Here is a 20682-nt window from a genome sequence, read left to right on the forward strand (position 1 = left end):
TAAAGGTGAAATAACTCTAAATAAAATTATTATAAAAATGTATAAATAAATAAAAATAAAAGTTTTTTTTTATTTAGCTACTTGCCAAATATTAATAATTTAAAAATTTAAATTTAATGTACTAAAATAAAAATGAAAATTGTACATACCTTAATAAATATTTTTAAATTATTAAAACTTGAACAGAAGTAAACTTAAAATACAATTTAGACCAATTCAAATTATGAATAAAATTAACAATAAAATGATGATAAATAATACAAAGATTATAATGAATGATTAAAAATAATTTACGTCGGCGCAATAGACTAGTGGTTAGTGCGCTGACAAATGGTGCAGTAGCACTTCAGGGTGTCCTGAGTTTGAATCCAGTCTCGAGGACATTTCCAGTCCCTAACCCCCCCCGAGTTACTGATGTTCATTAATGCTATATAAATTTATCTTAAAAAAGCGGGAATCTCACGCGATGTGACAGTACAAAACAGTACTGCTGCTTCAGGATATTTCAGACGTATGGACACATATTGGATAAATAGAGCGAAGCCAGACCACACGCAACTTGATCTTCCATTGTTGTATGAATTTGATAAGAAGTGCGCAACATTTTCACGCTAGAAACATGTTTTATGCATGAATTTTACTGATATGCTGCAACGGCTCCTTTAAATATGAGATCAATGTAGCGAGTTTTGACGCTCTCGCCACAGGAGCTGAAGGCAGACAGCGTTGTCGCCAGGGCGGCCAGAGCGACCTTGGACGCTCTCGCCGCTTTCGGTGTGAACGTACGGTAATTAACTTTTGGTGATGCGTCAATATTTGCAGTAATGACTCTAAACCCCTCTGCTAGATAAAATCCTCAACATGTGAGTGATGTTAGTGAGACCAGCAGGGGGCGCTCAACCTGCGGTCTGTGTGGGTCCTAATGCCCCAGTATATTGACGGGGACTCTATACTGCTCAGCCGTCTATCTGATGAGACGTTGAACCGAGGTCCTGGCTCTCTGTGGTCGTTAAAAAAATCCCAGGATGTTCTTCGAAAAAGAGTAGGGGTTTAACCCCGGCATCCTGGCCAAATCTGGCCTACTGGCCTCTGCCTATCATGACCTCCTAACCCTCCCCATATCATAATTGGCTTCATCACTCTGTCTCCTCTCCACCAATCAGCTGCAATATGGCTGCCGTCACTTCATCCAGGTGGATGCTGCACACTGATGGTGGATGAGGAGATCCCCCCCATTGTGTAAACGCTTTGAGTGTCTTGAAATTACTAAAAATGTAAGAAATTATTATTATTAATTATAAATCGGGAATAATGATGTGACGTCTGTTTAACATCAGAAAAAAATCTGCTTGATTAACTCATCAAGAACTGATATTAATAAGAGGAGTAAACCAGGCACTGATTGGTTGAACTGATTTTGTTTTATTTGGTCAGGATTGAGGCTGTGACCAGCGCTGGACAGATGGGCTCTGTTACCAGACTCAAACAGTTTCTAGAGGTAAGCGTCTGCAGAAAAGCACTATTTTATATTAGACATTAGTAAATTAAAAGAAATAATAATAGTTAATAGTCTCTTGTTGGCATATTAATGGCCAAAAGTCAAATGTGAAAAGGGTTCATAGCTTTGTTTCTCTTATCACTAACACACACACACACACTGCTTCTGTTCTTCCTCACATCCAGACGTCATTGAGAACCAAGCAGATTCCTGCTCCTAAGAGTGAGCTCGGCTCCGCCTTCTTCAGGTCCTGATTGGTGGAGATCATCCTGATGAGAGTCACTATAATCTACTCGGATTAAGTATAAACTGATGCCATTCTGTTGGTGAATGTTAGAGTTTATGCATCCAGATCATCATGCTGTCTTAATTTTTTATATGTGCATGAAAGTAAGTTTTAGTTTTTAATGCATGTGGTGTCTTAATGCATTGATTCGGTCTCAGATTGATCTTAATTCACCCCAAGCCAAGTTTATAATTTGCTTTAGACCAATGATTGTTGATTGTAATCTGCTTCCCGCAGACATAAGCCATGATGATGGAGGAGGATCTTGTGTGTACGCTAAGGTGATAGGATGAGATGTACTGTATATTGATGCAGATATTTATGATTTTATATTAAAGTAGTACACAAAGTGTCTTTTCAGTCTTTTAATGTGTTAACAAATCTGATTAATCTCGAAATGCCTTTTGTTTTTATATTTTTATTTATTCTTTAATTCTTTTCTTATTTTTTAAATATTTATTTACTATAATTTGTGTGTTTTTTTTAACATTTATGTGTGTTTGTGTGTGTCTACAAAATAAATGACCATGTGTACAGGGTGGGCCATTTATATGGATACACCTTAATAAAATGGGAATGGTTGGTGATATTAACGTCCTGTTTGTGGCACATTAGTATATGTGAGGGGGCAAACTTCTCAAGATGGGTGATGACCATGGTGGCCATTTTGAAGTCGGCCATCTTGGATCTAACTTTTTGTTTTTTTTCAATAGGAAGAGGGTCATGTGACACATGAAACTTATTGGGAATTTCACAAGAAAAACAATGGTGTGCTTGGTTTTAACATACCTTTATTCTTTCATGAGTTATTTACAAGTTTCTGACCACTTATAAAATGTGTTCAGTGTGCTGCCCATTGTGTTGGATTGTCAATGCAACCCTCTTCTCCCACTCTTCACACACTGATTTCAACACCGCAGGAGAAAGGCCAGCACAGGGCTTCCAGTATCTGTAGTTTCAGGTGCTGCACATCTTTTATCTTCACATAATATAAATACACAGTACATAACATTTAAAGCAACAAGTGAAAGAAATAACTTTTAAATTAGCATGTTGTCCAGCATTGCTATGTCTATATATAATAACTTGTATTTGATTGTGACTTTAACTTAATTTGATTGTAATTTAATAATATGCACCTATGAGCAATATGAGTTGCTTTGAAACAATTAATATTGTGAAAAGCGCTTTACAAATAAACTTAATTAGGATAGATAGATAGATAGATAGATAGATAGATAGATAGATAGATAGATAGATAGATAGATAGATAGATAGATAGATAGATAGATAGATAGATAGATAGATAGATATGTCTACAGATAGATATGTTTAATTTTGTTGTTTACATGTGTGTGTGTGTGTATGTGTATATACACACAAATTTAATTACAATGTATAGATGTCTTTGAGTATGCTCAGGCAAACTTGAGCATAATTAAATTGCGTATTTATGTAAGAAACCATATAAATGTATTGTACATTTTCAGCATATGTATATTTAACAGATTATTGCTCAAATGATGAATCACAATGTACTTATAGCGCTCATTCATCCGGCCTGTAGGCGGCGCTGTCATCAGAACTCACTTATTTCCCTGCGACGCTCCGGTAGTTTTGCGTGCGTTTGTTTGTTTTGGCTGTAGGCACTTTAGAAATGTAGTTTGCTTATTTCGTTAGAACAGCTCTTAAACAACCATATTGCCTTCACAACAACACACTTAGACACAGTTTAGCTTCATATCTGAGTGGCGGGAAGTGTCGGTGTTGTTCTCCGGTTGCTGTGATGCAGTTCCCGGGGTGTTTGGCGGTGTGTTTCGCGCTCTGGCTCCGACTGGGGCTCTCCTGTCCCGGGCTGCTGCTTTGCCGGTCCTGCGGGCACGAGCTCGCGGAGGACACAGACCTGAGCTTTGTACCCAGCCGCATGGCGCTCTCGCACCGGAACGACACGGTAATCGGCGGGAAGCGCGTGTCCGTGCAGCTCTTCGAGAACCCGCACGGATTCCAGTTTGAAGTTGTAACTTTTCGGCGGGCGGATGTGCTGAAACACTGGCCGGCGGACCGACACTTCAGCTGGTACCCGGGACACTCGTGGACTGCCGCCACCTGTCCGCGCTGCAAAACACACCTGGGTGAGTGTTTACTCGACATAATAATATTCAATGTACTGTTAAACCGTTAACGTTACCACTTTACCAGAAATACTTTACAGTAACAGTATAACATGAATATTAATGTACTAATATGTAAAGATGTTTACTTGACAGATATATCTAATGACTGTTAAACCCGTAACACTTTACAATCTAACTCTAACGTTACTGTAAAACCATTAACGTTAACACTTTACAATAACAGTAGCGGGAAACCGATAATTATTTACAGTAACAGTAACGTTACATGAATAATGATGTACTAATATGTAAGGCTGGGTGTTTACTCCTCATACAACTGTCCATATTACTGTTAAACCTGTAACACTTTGCAGTAACAATAATTTTACTGTTAACGTTAACACTTTACAATAACAGTAACAGGAAACCGGTAATACTTTACAGTAACGTTACATGAATAATGATGTACTAATATGTAAGGGTGGGTGTTTACTCCTCATATAACTGTCCATATTACTGTGAAACCTGTAACACTTCAGTAACAGCAATGTTACTGTTAACGTTAACACTTAACAATAACAGTAGCAGGAAACCGGTAATACTTTGCATGCAGTAACAGTACATGAGTAATTAATATGTAAGGGTTGGTGTTTACTTGACAGATAAATGTTCATATTATTGTTAAACCTGAAACACTTTACAGTAACAGTACATTGAATAATGATGTACTAACATGTAAAGGTGAGTGTTTACTCGTATAAATGTTCGTTAAACCTGTAACACTTTACAGTAACAGTAAAGTTACTGTTAAATCGTTAGCGTCAAAACATTACTATAACAGTATCGTTAAACCGGTAATACTTTGCACTGTAGTAACAGTACATGAATAATGATGTACTAATATGGGTGAATGTTTACTCGACATGTAAGTGTTCATTTTACCGTTAAACCTGTAACACAGGGGCCACCAACCTTTTGGTAACGGAGAGCTACTTCTTGGGTATCGTTTAATGTGAAGGGCTACCAGTTTGATACACTTCCTAAAAACAAATTTGCTCAATTTACTTTTAATTATATGTTTTTATTAATAATTAGCGATATTCATCTATGTGAAGACACTGACCATGTTAATGATTTCTCACAATAGTTGTCAACATTGATTGGAAACAGATAAATATCAGGATGCAACACTTCATTTGTCTGAAAATGTTTTTAAAGTTTTTTTAAATATATAACTTAATGTCATTTTCAATTTTACACCAATGCAAGTGTCATTTAAAAAGAATAGCTACAAAAAAATATTAGATGCAGTTTATTGGTATGTGGTGCAATGGTAAGCTAATTTTATAACAGGCCCACGGGCAACTCATTTGATCCTAGCCCGCGGGCACCACGTTGGTGACTCCTGCTGTAACATTTCACAATAACAGTAATATTACTGTTAAACCGGTAGTACTTTACAGTAACAGCACCTGAATATTAATGTACTAATATGCAAGGGTGTTTAATTGCCAGATAAATGTTCTTTATGCTGTTAAACCTGTAACGTGTTACAGTAACAGTAACGCTACTGTTAAACAATTGACGTTAACACTTTACATTAACAGTAACGTTAAACCGGTAATACTTTGCAGTAACTTTACATGAATAATGATGTACTAACAAGGGTGAGTGTTTACTAATGGAAATGTTTGTTAAACCTGTAACGCTTTAAAGTTACTGTTAAATCATTAGCGTTAACACTTAACAATAACAGTAACATTAAACCGGTAATACTTTGCAGTAACTGTACATGAATAATGATGTACTAACAAGGGTAAGTGTTTTCTAATGGAAATGTTTCTTAAACCTGTAACGCTTTAAAGTTACTGTTAAATCGTTAGCGTTAACACTTAACAATAACAGTAACATTAAACCGGTAATACTTTACAGTAAGAGTACATGAATATTAATGTACTAATATGTAAGGGTGAGTGTTTACTCGACCGAAATGTTCGTATTACTGTTAAAGCTTTAAAAAAATACCTGAACATTAAACTATAAAATGCTTTCTTTCTGAAAATTAATCAATTTGACCAAAAAACATTTGTATTTTTTACAGAATTTTACACAAAATAAATCTGACTGTTATTAGGGTTTAAACAATTCAGTACAATTCTCTTCTGTATTATTTAGGCTACATGCAGTATTTTAAAATCAATCTGTGAACAAAAATGTTATGGGAACCAATGACTGCACAAATTCAAAAATCAAAACTAAATACCCTCCCCAACCCATTCACATACAATCACTCTGAAATCGAAGTGGTTTAACGTGATTATTTCTCATCCCTGCTGAAGGTTGGGCATTTCAGCCCAGCGACTGGCCCCGGACAGTGACTCGAGAAGAGTTCGAAGGCTCGGACCAGACTTTTGTGGCACTCATACTTGACAGACTCCTGCAGGAACACTTTGCGTCCACACTGCTGATCACACCCAAATCTTTTAGAAGTTGACGACTAGCCAGACCTCACTTTATGCTCTTTAATAAAGATATTTGTATGAGAATTATTATATAAGACTAGAACGCCTGGCTTTATTTCCGACTGACCCAAAGGAAATTAACCCCCTTGTGTTTTGTTCAAATTAGGATTCCCTTATGTTATGTTAGTGGCTGTTTTTATGCTGTTGACCTCCATTATAATCAGATTTTTGTTGACTGCAAAGCTTTGACCTCATATTATCATGCATTTTTCATTGTGGGTGGTTAGAAGAGGAACCATTTTTACTGTTGATCATCAGTTGGCAGCATTAACCCTTTAGATAGGCCTGTGCAAAAAATGTTTGTGGCTTTTATATGGAGTTCTGTGGAGTAGGGCTGCACAATATTTAGTTTTAGCATCGATATTGCAATGTGTGAATCTAAGTCATATCGCAGGACATGCAATGTGGAGTCAGGATTATAGTTGACCAGGTATAACTGCGAACACATGGAGTCATTTAAGTTTAACCATATTAAAAAAAGTGAAAGTTTACCTGTGTAAACATTGTAAGCGAGTTTAAAGCATTTGGGCACAAGGAATTATTGCGTTTGTAGCTTTTACAAAGATTAAGAAGGCCAGGTAGGGTTCAGGTGGTTTGAAAGACCCCTCACTGACAAAAATCCAGAATTTGTCCCATACATGAGCTCTTTTGTACTATTTTGACTACTGTGCCATCATAAATGGTGAAAATTACTCCTCCAAGAAGGCTTTAAGATATAGAAGCTGACGTAAGTGGAGCCATCTTTCACTACTTGACCTACGGTGGTGGTGTTAAATAGTGAAAACTTTTTACAAGTAACTTTTATTCTACATATTGGACCTTACGCCACATTCACACAGGGCTTCAGCGTCAACGCTTGACTGAAGGCGTGTCTGAAGTTGGGGCTGAAGCGATCGTCATAGAAGCGTCAGCCAATGAAATTCAGTCAGCAATAGGCCACTGTCTAGCTGGTGTATTTGCATACAGCGATCTGATTGGCTGACGCTTCCGTCGGCGCTTGAAAAGTTGAGCTAGTCCCAACTTCTGCAGCGAGCAATGCCTCTGAAGCGGCGCCAACGGATCCACAATGCAGTTCGGCAACGCCTGACGTCACCCATTCAAAGTGAATGGGAAGCGTTGACGCTGACGCCCCGTGAGAATGGGGCGTTTTTCTTGAAAGGAAAGAAATACAAATAAAAAGCTGTGAAGCATCAAAGCTTATAAATTTTAATTTTAATACTGTTGTTGTTATCTATAAATGTGTACTTTTTACAAGAGAGGCTAGAAAAATCAGGAAGCTCAACATTATTATTTTTATGCTTAATTGTTTTATTACTCAAGTGGACAAATCCTGACAAAGTTGAATGTGATGGGCAGTTTATTATCTTTATTTTCTATTATCTTTATTCAAAATCCGGAGGAAATGCTCATTAAAAAGTGTGATTATTTATGATAACAATCCGACAAGCTAGTCCAGCTAAAAATAGTGCTTTAAATGGCAATAAAAGAATTTAAGCAGTATTTAAACCTCATAGTTAAATAGAAAATCAGGCAAAAACTACAAAAAGGTCCAAAAAAAACCCACCCCTTTCACCAGGCTGGCTACAGACCTGTTAAGTGTATTAATTTATTTACATCATGAAGAAAATACAGCTTTATTCAATTCAATTTATATTTAATTGTACAGCGCTTTTAGTGTCGATTGTGTCAAAGCAGCTTCACATAGAAGATTAAAGTGAATTAAAACAGTGTCAGTTCAGTTTTCGGAGTTTAAGTTCAGTGTGTTTTAATATTCACTGCTGGAAGTCCAAACACTGAAGAGCAAATCCATCGATGCGCAGCTCTACAAGTCCTGAACTATGCAAGCCAGTGGCGACAGCAGCGAGGACTAAACTTCACCAGTTGGCGAAAGTGAAGGAAAAAAAAACCTCGGGAGATCCAGGGTCAGTTAGCACGACCATTTCTCATATGGCAAAATGTCTTGTGGAGAGCTGGGGTCTCACAGGAATCACTCCTCCATGACCTCCACAGCAGCTGCTACGGCCTGGTTCGGGAATGTGGAAACCTTGGGATCATCTCTTCAACAGGTCTTGGATCGCTTCAGTGGCACTGCATAATCTCTGGGGGCCTCGGGATGAGTATCCTCAGGTGGAAATAAAGGAATAAAGAGAATAATTAGTGTAGCTGCTGTTCATTGGGTAAATAAACGAGATGAAGAAACCTGCGTGGAGGACATCCATGCATCATACCGCTGTGATGTGATACATTAAGTGTACGCTTTGCTAAAGATAGGTCTTTAATTGAGTTTTGACCTGTAAGAGTATGTACATTTGTGTGTGTACATTTATTTATTTCTGTATACTCTTTAGACTCGATCATTTGTATATTTCCTCTATCTCTACTTGTTATTTTATTATACTTTATGTACTTCCCTACAAAATCATCTCAATCAATCCAATATTATTAATTAAGGTATTTTGTGAAATATCGCAATATAAATTGAAAAAAATCTAAATATACATTTTTTTTCATTATCATGCTGCCCTACAGAGTAAAATAATATTGTGCGTGCATGCATAAATATACCTACTGCTGTGTTTTACTATATTTTGAGAGCTGAGCTGCCTATTTTGAGACATATCAATGTAAGTGTGAAAAGCTCTCTCTTACACTCACACTATACTCCATATAAAACCAGAAACTAAGCTTTTTTTTGCACTGCAACTGATGATCAGCAGTAAAAATGACAAATCGTACCTCTTTCCAACAGGGAAAACTACCAGTAATCAAGAATGCATGATTATATGCTGTCATGGCTTTACAATCAAAAAATGTCATTATAATGGAAGTCAATGGGGTAAAAACAGCCCCAAACATAATGAAAGGGTAGTCAACTTGCCTGCAGTATATTGAGTTTTTAAAAATTTCCAAAGCATTTTCCTAAAATATGTGTTAAAATAAGATTTGTCAACAAAAATCATTCCACTTGTTGGAACACAAATTAAGCATCAAAATCATTCCAGAGTCATTCCTGACAGCACACAAGGGTTAAAGGTGCTGTATGTAAGAGTTTGACTCTTGCAAAGCTTAGAAACACCCATCATGTTTGCAGATATTTAGGAATCATGCTAAATGAACATTGTTTATCTGAAAAACAATGTTGAAGTCAGATATTCTGCTTTGAAAATGTGTGTTATGTGCCTGAACAGCAGTCTTTCTTTTGGTTCTTTTAACCCGCCCAATGCCAGTTTAGCCAATTATATTTCAGCATCCCAAGTTGCCTTGGTGCAAAAACAGTGTATATGATTCATTTAGCCAGGAAGGCTCTCAATGCATGTGTCCGTGACTGAAATGCGACCTCTGGTGGACAGTAGCAGACTCAGAAATAAGACACAGATTCATAGTTCCACCTGAAGTGGTTATTAATTAGTAAATATATATATATATATATATATATATGAATGTAAACATTAGGTGAGCAGGTTATATTCTAACCCTGTGTCCTAACAACACAATACATGACGAGATTTGCAGTGATAATTTGGCTGTGTGCACCAGATCAATCATGACAGAAATTTAAATACAGCCATTCAAAAGCAAAGAATAGCGCACTCACTGCACTCCGGTGAAATGGTACGGTCTATAATGCAACTAATCCATATTAAACCTCTCTAATAATATTAAATGTAGATGCTGAATCACTGATATGTGTTGGAGTCACAGTTCAATCTCAAACGGTTTTATTTTCCAGACCTGAGGTGAACTACCTGCTGCTGTTTTCTGTAGTATGGCAATAAATGTGATGTAAAATAGCATTCAAACTCACAATATTAGCATTAAACCCAGAATAAAGCAAATGAGGTGTACCTGAGGTGATCAATGTCAGTTTATCCTGCAAGAAATAGAAGCTGTGTCTAAAATATAGATTTTGTCCTAACAAAGACCTGGGCCCGGTTTTTCAAAAGTAATCCACTAGGATTTTGGATAAGGGATTGGATCAAATCTTAAAAATGGGTTTTTCAAAAGAAAAAACGGATTACCTAATCGGATTAGATCACGTAATCCAATCTTGGTTTTGATCCGGATCAAACCTTTACTTTGGGTTTTTCAGACCTTTTTTGTAGGATCTGCATCACTTTGATCCAGAAAACCTGGATTAAACTGATCCCATCAGAAGGGTGGATTTAGCATGGATTTCATGTCCAAAATGTAATGAAAACTTAAAAAATGTATTAAATAATACTATTTTTGGATCATGCAGTATCTTACGAGATTTACTATTGATTCATAAGGTTTTCATTTTATTTGTTCATCTGTCAGGCTATAGTGAGTATAGGCTTTAATGTATTTAGCCTTTCAGTATAGGCCTACAGCAAAGTAGAGAGTTTGGCCTCATAAAATAATCCCCCAAACAGCTGTCAAAACTGACCAAAAACAATCAATTTTATTCTTTCACTAACTGATATATATATATATTCAGCACAATGAAAAATATTTTTCTTTTTAGAATATTTATTAGTGATGCATGCAATGATTACAGAATAACAAAGAAAAAAAATGCAAACAATGGCAATGACTGATTTTTAAAATCTCTTTCAACAATTGCAAAAAGAGACTGGGCAGAAGCACAGCTTCGTCTGGCAGAGAAACAAGCTGCTCTCTCCACATCAGATGAGGAAGTCTGAACTTATTGTGGAGTTTTTGACATTAAGTCTTTTTTTTTTATTTACATCTATATTTAAAACTTATTCTAAATATCCTCAATGTACAGTGTTGTAGGTCTCAGATGAGCGGACTGCTTAAAGAGGATGGGGTGGGGTTTTTCTTGTTTTTATTATTTATTACTATTTTAATAATTATTAAAAAATTTTAGTTTTCATTTCAAATAAAAATAAAGTTATATTGATCCCACGCTGACTATTCTACTTGTCACTCTTTACATATCTATAGTTCTACATTGTGATTTCCTATCCTGTTTAAGCACTAGTTATCCAGATTTAGTGATCCTGAAAAGTTCCTACCCGGATCAGATTGATCCAATCCGATGTTGCTTTGAAAAACTGGTTCAAAAAGTAAGCTGGATTACTTGATCACGGATCGCAAAAACAGGATTACTAAATCTGGATCAATTTTATCCGGATTAAACCTTTTGAAAAACCGGGCCCTGGGGTCTGTTCTTCGTACGTGTATAACTCAGTTAGCTGGATTTGGATATTGACGATTTGACACGATCCAGGATCGTTTCGTTCTTCAAAGCTGATCCGAGAGTTGTCATAGCAACCAATTCTGCTAGGTCAAACCTAATCAGGAGCAGGTTCAATTCATATAAACAGGATTAGATCAGCTTAGATTAAGCAAAGATAATACAGAAAGTATGTTCCCAATTCTGATATTTTCTTACAGTAGTAGTTATATACACTTGGGAAAATGGTACATATTTTTTAACTATATATATATAAAGTTATAGTCATTAATAGAATAAATTAAGTTATACATATTAATAAAACGTATGCAATCTGCACCCTCGAAATGAAAGTACAAAGACTGCCACCTGGTGGTGCAAAGAGAAAACTTATTGATATGAACTTTTTAGCTCGCTTTAGTACAAATTATGTATAATAGAAATGCACAATATGTGACTTTTTTTAAGCAATAATACATTTATGCAGTCATAAACATGTTTTGACAGTTAATATTGCCTGTCATATTTAACAAACCGTTTACTGCTAATTTGATGTAATTTTGCTCACATGGATAATTGAATATTAATCAGATGATGTCATTTCGCTGCTGTGCCGTCAGCCAATCGTTGCATTGCTGATCATGATTTCGAGGATTGATAGATCTGTCCTTCACAACACACGCAGCGATCTCAGATCAGTTTATCCAGACATTCTAATCTGATTCATGAACTTGTTTGAAGAACCAAATTAGCGAGAGATCAGTTATCAAGATTAAAAGATCCAGGATCTGCCAAATCATTTAGATCATTTAAGCGAGGTACGAAGAACAGACCCCTGAAATTTGTATCACGTGCCGTTTTTATTTAGAACACGACTTAAATCAGCCTTTAGGCGCAATAACAAGGTACACTTATGTTTATGTCGTCAATCTGGCAACCTGCATGCGTTTTTATCCAGAAGTGCAATACCTCGTTCAACCACTGGGTGGTTACACACTGCACCGTTAATAGAGTTACCCAACGACTTCAATGAAAAAAACGATTAGAACCTTTTTATTTTTTTGCAACCGGATGAATGGTGTTTTATTTGAACAAAAACCAATGGAACAGTTGAAAGTGTCCAATACACAACATTCATTGAGGCAGCAGGAGGGGGGAAAAAGTTACAAGCATAATGGGACGTTTTTTTATTATTTTATTTTCTTTATCAAAAATGTTATCCATTTCAAATCTGGTGAACGTCTGTAAAACAAGACAAGATAAAAATCAAAGACTCAGTGATGGTGTCTTTCCTCAGCCCTCCAGAACAGACATTACAAGAGGTGACGGGATTTACTACTGAAGTCTATCAGCTGATTAAACCATGACGGGTTTAAACACCCAAAATAAAGAAAAGCAAACTGTGGAGAACGCTAGAGCTAGCAGATCACTGCGCACCATGGCTTCTGTTCAATTACCTACACAAAACTTTAACAGGAAGAAAATTATACATATTTGTACATATATATATTTATAAAAAAACAAAACGAAAGCACTATTTGTAAGTCTACTCCAGACGGCGCGCAGCCGATAACTACAGTGTTTTGCTTTTTACCTCGAAATGCATTTGGAAATTGAGATGGTAGATGCCATGTTGGCAAGATTTTGCAGTCAGTTTATTGTGAGTCTGTTCGGGGGACTTCAACATGGCAAGTTCAGGACAGAGGAAAGATGGAGCAAAAAACAAAACAATCTGAAGAGAAGAGGGAGGAAAAAAGCATCATTCTTGCTCCACGAAAAAAATAACAAAAAAAGCCAAAGAAGCAATTTGGAAACAGGACTGGGGAAAATGTGGATTATATTCCTCGATTTCAGCTTCAGTCGTCATCACCTTCATCATCCTGCAACAGAAGATAATGGGAGATTATTTGATTAGATGCAGTTTGACTAGGTTTCAATATGTGATGCATTCTAGGACTAACAGCTATTTTAAGAACTCTAAACATCCTCTTTACATGATTTTATATTTGACTTCTGTTTTTGAGCCTCATCGGGTTGCTGTATGAGTGGGTGTGGCCAATTATACTCATAGTAAACACCCACTTCTCTGATTGGCTGACTGATTAGCATTTTAACAGCTTAACAGGCAACGGATTAACAATGGGTGCAGATTTTCTGTGGAGGCGGAGCTTATCCACTGTTACATCACAGAGTAGAACATTCCAGAACCTGCTGTTTAGTCAGACGCTCTTCAATATTAGCTGATTTTAGAGAATCCACAAAGTTTTGCGTTCTGAAATTGACAGGATGCTTTTATAGTACTACAAGCTCTTATAGGTCACGAGATTGAGAGAATTTAAGTTTCTCATTTCATGACCTCTTTAAAAATGAAAAATTCACATTAAAGTGCATTTCACACCTCTCCATCATCATCGTCCTCTTCCTCTCCATCATCATCTCCCTCTTCATCAATATCATCCAGACCTTCCTCATCGTCGTCTTCATCCTCTCCTTCTCCTTCCTCATCCTCCATGTCTGGGACCTGAAGGAGGAAAGAAAAAAAGTCAATCATACGAGTTCAGCTTTGAATTGCAAATGAATTACTCGTGATTTCCATTCAGTTGCATAAAAAGGAAGAATTGTTTCACCACATCATTTAAATGACTCCCAATGGGGACTAAATAACGCAAAGAGTTTAATCTCAAACATTTTAAAGCGATGTGTCTGTTTCATGTGGATGCTTTTCTGGAAGTCTAACTACGACTGGTCTAATAAACAAGATGTTGCATAGTGGTAAATGTGAAGAGCAATAGATTTATCATGAGCTCTGGCTATTTATGCTAAATACAAATTAATCTGAGAGCCAATCAAACAACAGAAGTATGCAACAAAAGCCAATCAGTGCATTTAATCTGTGCATTAAAGCCAAACACTGTTAACAGGCTAGACTTGCAAAAAAATAATCTACAAATTGGTTGCTCTAACTAAAATTTAAATATTTGTGTTTACATTTTGCAGACTAATCGACCCCTTAAAGGGCAAAACACTGTCTGACAGAGTTGCCTTAATGGATTAAAAAAATAAATAAAACACGATTAATTTACAAACCACTTTACTTCATGCACATTCCTAATAACTTTGTTTTGCCACAAATTGGACTTAACCCTAAATGTGTAATTTGTTCGTGTTAATCTATCATTGTAACTTAATTACACTACAGAGCTGTTGGATGCTTGATATTGATTGGCTATTGAACATTCTAAGATTGGGGTGCCCAAACTTGGTCCTGGAGGGCCGGTGTCCTGAATATTTTAGCTCCAACTTTCTTCAACAAACCTACCTGGAAGTTTCTAGTGTACCCAGAAGAGCTTTATTAGTTCAAATGCATTTAATTCAGATTTGGAACTAAAATATGCAGGAAACCGGCCATCCAGGACTGAGTTTGGGCACCTCTGTTCAAAGCTGTGGCATTATATTCAGATAACCACACGACTAAAAGAAGTTCAAGAAAAGTTTTGGCTGCAATATGGAACAATTGATAAGCCACTGAATTATTATAATGCACACAAGGTGTAACAGCCACTGTGCTAAGCACATCAGGTGCGCTTAAATAATTAAATGACCCGTCATTAATTATTTTTTCCTTAATTAAATTTTACTTTTTCAAAGCTGGCAGCATTAAAGGGATTTTTCACTCAAAAATTTAAAGTCATTTACTCCCATTTGGACTTGTTCCAAACCGTTTTAAAATTTTTTTGGTTCTGTTGAGCACAAAATGATCATTTTAAGAATATCAAAAACTTGTAACGATTAACTTCCATTGTAGGAAAAACAAATATGAGGGAAATCAATGGTTACCGGTTTCCAACATATTTCACAGCATCTTTATGCTTTTCAACAGCCAACTCAAAATTAAACAAGTTTGCAACTAGTCAAGGCTGAGTAAATGACAACACTTGACATTTGTGGGTGAACTAACCCTTAAATTATTAAGAAAGAGTTAGTTCACCCAAAAATGAAAATTGTTGTGATTATATATTTTGCCACATAACTCAACCCCAAGTCTCACCAAGTAGTACTGTAGCGGATTAGGCCAGATGTCGTCTTTAATGACTTCTCCCAGTTCATCGGCCCCTGAATCAGCATGATCCGTGAACCAGGTGAAGAAACTCTCTGGCTCTTCATGTTGTCTTTTCTTGCCTGCTTTACTCTGTGTCTGACTGGACCGGCTTGTGAGATCCTATAAATAAAAAAGTTTCAGTATTATATTCAGAACTGTACAAATCTCAGTCTGAGAACTCTATAAAAACAAACAGTACACACTTTTCCCGGTTTCCATTTGATCTCTGTTGACTTTGAGGTTGGGTCTCCGCTTTCGTTCAGGTGGATTTCTTTGGAGAGGACTTTGTTCTCGAAATACATGTTTTCATCGAAATACTGAAACACAAGAGAGATGGGGAGTTATTGAAATGCTAAGATTCTGACTTGCATAAATGAAATGAAAACTTCTACCACTTACAAAATCTATTCTGTAGCCAGATTTGATGTCTTCAAACTCTGTGACCTCTACTCTGGTCAGATAGTGAAGCGCCTCTTCATCTTCCTCCCCAAGAAGAGCCGAAACTAGAAAAATCAAACAATATCCCGTGAAACGTTGATTTAACATTCTGTATTGAGGTGTATGAGAGTCTGCACGGGAACTCACCTTGTGGGTGGTTGACAAACGTTGTGACCCAAAAGTTTGGGATTTTGGCGATGAGTTCTGACCTCTTCTGGAAGAACGGCTGGCGGAGTTTGTTGTACTTCTGTTCAACTTTGAGAATTTCCTCACTTGCCTGCTCATTCAGTCTGGATAAAATAATATAAAAAGTTTTAAAATTCACTTACAACATTTTTATATACATAAAATGAGATCTAAACAAACATTTATATACAACAAATTCTAATTATTAGTTTAATTATAATACAGCCAATACAAAATGTTTTAGATAGATTTAAATATCCATTATAAACATCAAACTAACAAAATAACATTGTAAATAAAAAAAAAGATTTTTGCAGGTTTCATGGAGTTAAATTTAAGACTTTAAGACTATTATGAACAAAAATATCGACTTATAAAGCGCTAAAGATTAAGGAATTTTTCAAATGGCATAGATGGAAAAGATTTTTATTTAACCTAACAAAAATATTTATAATAATTTAATACAACAATAACTTAAAAATAAACTATTTATAATATTTATAATTAATAAATGAACTATTTATTTCTTAGCGAAATATTTTAAATAGTTTAAAAATAAGCGAGCTCTACTTGTGTCCATACACTTTTCCCCCAACATAAACTCTTATATTTATATTTATATTTATATATATATATATATAAAAGTTTTAAAAACTATAATAAACTAATTCCATGGGCAACAATCCGTGCAGGTCGGTGTCTCCAGCAGTAAATACATGGAGAACATTTAAACAAATGTTATTGCAAGGAAAATAAACCATTGTGATAAATAGGGTTAAAAATTGCATTTTAAAATAAAAAGTTTAAAGTTTTTAGATAGATTGTTGATGATTGTATGGGTTTTGGCTAGATTAAGCAGCAATACATAAACAAAGGAAAATGAAGACCCTTTTAAATAATTTAAGACCGACAACACAATATTTCCATAAATTTAAGACCTTTTTAAGACCTAAAATTTGGATTTTGAGATTGAAGACATTAAGATATAAGATATATAAGACCCTGCAGAAACCCTGAGAAACATTATTTTAACTTTTAAATATTTAAAAACAATAGTTTAGGTTTATTTATAGCTTTTTATTTTATAAATTAAATTACTGTTGGTGAAATAAGTAAAATAAACTATAGATGTTTTATAAAAGTTAAACAATTTTTTTACCATCTTAAATGAACATTAAAAGTAAACTAAAATATAAAAGAGTAAATTAATAGAAGCTAAATGTTTTAAAACAATATTTTAGGTTCATTTATATCATACTATAACTTATGGATCTACACAAAAAATAACCATATATGCTTTTAAATCTTAGGATGGGACTCTAAATACACTGAAACCCCCAGCAAAAACATTCTGGCATCAAAATTCTGTAAAAGCATTCAAGGAAGTTAAACTCACCTGTCAATTTCATTCTGTACTTCATCGATGTGCTCGATGGCTTCTTGCTGTTCTTTTTCTAAACAAGAAAAGGCAAAAATCAGCACATTTATTGTGTGTTTTATCATATCCTATACACAGTAGTGATTCAAACTGCTTCACAAAAGAATAACAAAGATATTAGCAGTGATAGCTTAATATAATTATTAAATAAGCGTGTGCTTCATAGAATGCAAGTGTTATTTTACGCGAATATGAATAACTAAATATTTTGTTGATGATATATTTGTACAATTGCATGATATTCTGTTTAAAATAAAATCAAATAAATGCGCAAAACGATCGAAAACGCTTTTATTTCTAATCCAAGCGTTGCTCTACACGTGCAGTAGCATTAAATGGGTTATTGTAAATAAACTCCGTGCATTACATCTTGAGGAAAAGCGTGTATTTGATGCGAGTGCAGTGATCATTGGAACTGAACGGAGCCGCGCAGATGCCGCGTGGTTTAAATGTGCGCTTCCCCGCTCGCGCTGCACCTGCTTCCGCCGCCACCGAGAACACAATCCCACATGAGCCGAAAATACACACAAAACCCACTCCAGCATTAATTTCCACCATTATCGCCTATTTAAAGTCCGTAAACCTCCATTAGATCGTGCTGCATCATGGCGGAGACGCGCTTCTGCTAAGCTAAAGCTAAAACACAACAACAATAAAGCGGCGCGCGGACGCTTCCGTTCCGCATGTTTCATGCGTTTAAAATGCACGTGCTTTTCTAATAAAATAACTCGTGTGATTCATAAAACAAACCCCTTGCGATTTGATTAGCAATAAATACAGCAGTTTCTTCATGTCCTAATGGGGCTTTGTGGCGCGCTTATAGTTCGGCTAGAAATCAAACATGGCCTCCGCCGCCGGTTACTACTGCTGCCGCCGCCGCCATCCAGCAGACTACCTCAGTCTAACCACACAAAGCGAATCAACTAACAATAATAGTGCTTAAAATATATTTCGACACAAGAGAAAGTGAAAATGGCCGCCATCTATATTGCTTACCCGAAGTCTCGTCCCCTCCGTCGTGGTTCGAGTTCAGTTCCTTTTTACTGACTTTAGCCGCTGAGGCAGACATGATTTCGCTGAGCGCCACGGAAACGAGTTTTCAGTGAAAATCGAGCGCTGGTTTTTCAACTCGGCGAGGTAGAAGATCGTCCTCGGCGTCTGGAGATTGTAAAAGGACGAGAGCAGAAACCAGAGTCCGCATAGACAAACTTCCAGCGGCCGCAGATCTCAGTAACTCAAGCGCGCGCTCTGCTCTCTTCTCTTTCGGATAGAACGCGCCCCGCACGAGCTCCGAAATTAAGCCCCGCCCCCTTCCAGAACAACCGCCGTGCTTGTCTCTCCAGCTCTCTGATTGGTTAGCGTGGCGCGTCGCGGGGCGGAGCTACAAAAAGGGCGGGATTTCTGTGAAGCTCTCACAACATGTCATCTGAATGGAGAGAAAATGGTTCTGGACATCAGAACACATCACAGCTAAACACACGACGATGTTTTGTATTGTAATCCTCACTGGGTGATTTAAATACTGGATAGATGAAGTATTAAAGGCATAATATGTTCGATTTTTTAATTAAAATAAATATTAAAAAAACAGTAGAACTGTGTTATATATTTAGCTGACTTGTGTGCTTATATTATCACACAAATGTTTGGAAGAGTGTTCAAACTAGGAGAAATAATCTATTTACAGTGTGTCTGTATTAATGATATCACACACCCTGGATTTCTAGTTTGGTTTTTAAGAAAACTGAAACAGCAGTGAGGCTTTATGTTGTTTTAATGGACTGCTTTATTCAAAATGTATTTGGTCTGATTAAACAGCACTGCTTATTCACCATTTGATCACGAGCTGATTAACTAGAAGTGGCGAAGTTTGACATAATTAAACCTCTGCTGCTTTTGGGCCGGCTTTCAGCCTTAACGCCCCATTCACTTGATGCATGAAGCCTGATTTATACTTCTGTGTCAAGTGACCGGCGTAACCCACGGCGCATGCAACGCGCGTGGCTGTGCATTATACTTTTGTGCGCTGTCTCTGTTGGTCTGCATTAACACTTCCGAAACGCTAGTTGGCAGTGAGGTGTAAATGTTCCTCTGTGTCGAGTTTCTTCGCTGCTGTTTTGCTTTTCCTGAACACTTCCAGGATGTACAAGTGGCTCAAACTCGCTCATTTTGAGGCAGGAACCGGCGGACGTGCAACAACTTTAACTATGAGGTAAACACGAAACAAAACTTTCCATCCAGAGCTCCTTCACGGGACTCCACACTTGTAAACAATCGCTTGCGCCATTTGCGCGGCTCTCGGTCCCGCCCAGACTTGTCAGCGTTACCAAGCCGACCAATCACAAAGCTTGCGCTACGCGTCGTTGCGACGTGTAGTTAAATTTTTTGAGATGTGCACGTCAGTGACGCCGATGGCCACGGCGAAGGGCTATGCGTCAGCGCCGTAGCATACGCCGGCGTTTGACGCAGAAGTATAAATCAGCCTTTAGCGTCACCGCTTGCCATTCACTTTGAATGGGTGACGCCAGGCGTTGCCGAACTGAATTGTGGATCTATCGGCGCTGATTCAGAGGCGCTGCTCGCTGCAGAAGTTGGGACTTTCTCAATTTTTCAAGCGCCAACGGAAGCGTCAGCCAATCAGATCGCTGTATACACCAGCTCAGATAGTAGCCGATTGTTGACTAATTTAATTGGCTAACGCTGCTATGATGATTGCGTCAGCCCCAACTTCAGACACGCCCTCTGTCAAGCGTTGACACTAAAGCCCAGTGTGAGTGCAACTTTATTTGCACACTAACGCCCCATTATGAATGAAATTGTAGACTCAAAGCGCTAAAAGCTAAAGAATTTTTTAATGGCCCAGATGGAAAAGATTTTTATTTGACCCATCAAACATATTAATTATAATTTATTAAATACAATAATAATTTAATAATAAAC

The 20682-nt window shown here is 36.8% G+C and overlaps 3 protein-coding genes across 4 annotated transcripts in view; 2 read left to right on the plus strand and 1 right to left on the minus strand.

Annotated features, from left to right (window-relative positions):
* gle1 (GLE1 RNA export mediator) overlaps window positions 1-2133 on the plus strand; it is a 31293-nt gene extending 29160 nt beyond the window's left edge. For both annotated transcript variants that reach the window (XR_015497011.1, XM_087263171.1), the window contains exons 15-16: window positions 1435-1498; window positions 1684-2133. Coding sequence is in view for 1 of the 2 variants with exons in the window: in XM_087263171.1 (XP_087119297.1) it covers window positions 1435-1498; window positions 1684-1752 (133 nt within the window). In the remaining variant the exon portion in view is untranslated. The remainder of the gene's footprint in view (window positions 1-1434; window positions 1499-1683) is intronic.
* A 1216-nt stretch (window positions 2134-3349) lies between these two features.
* On the plus strand, window positions 3350-6456 carry si:ch211-51h9.7. Its single transcript, NM_001128240.1, has 2 exons — window positions 3350-3916; window positions 6238-6456. Exons 1-2 carry the CDS (start codon window positions 3571-3573, stop codon window positions 6390-6392), a joined length of 501 nt encoding a protein of 166 aa, NP_001121712.1. The 5' UTR covers window positions 3350-3570; the 3' UTR covers window positions 6393-6456.
* A 6306-nt stretch (window positions 6457-12762) lies between these two features.
* seta (SET nuclear proto-oncogene a) lies at window positions 12763-19011 on the minus strand. Its single transcript, NM_201475.1, is given in 8 exon segments — window positions 12763-13461; window positions 13980-14102; window positions 15630-15800; window positions 15884-15997; window positions 16080-16183; window positions 16266-16408; window positions 17701-17758; window positions 18739-19011. Coding segments are annotated over 8 exon segments (810 nt in total). The 5' UTR covers window positions 18812-19011; the 3' UTR covers window positions 12763-13437.
* Window positions 19012-20682: the final 1671 nt, after the last annotated feature.

Source organism: Danio rerio, chromosome 8 (assembly GCF_052040795.2).
Source record: "Danio rerio strain M-AB ecotype USA chromosome 8, GRCz13ab, whole genome shotgun sequence".
NCBI classification, from domain to species: domain Eukaryota; kingdom Metazoa; phylum Chordata; class Actinopteri; order Cypriniformes; family Danionidae; genus Danio; species Danio rerio.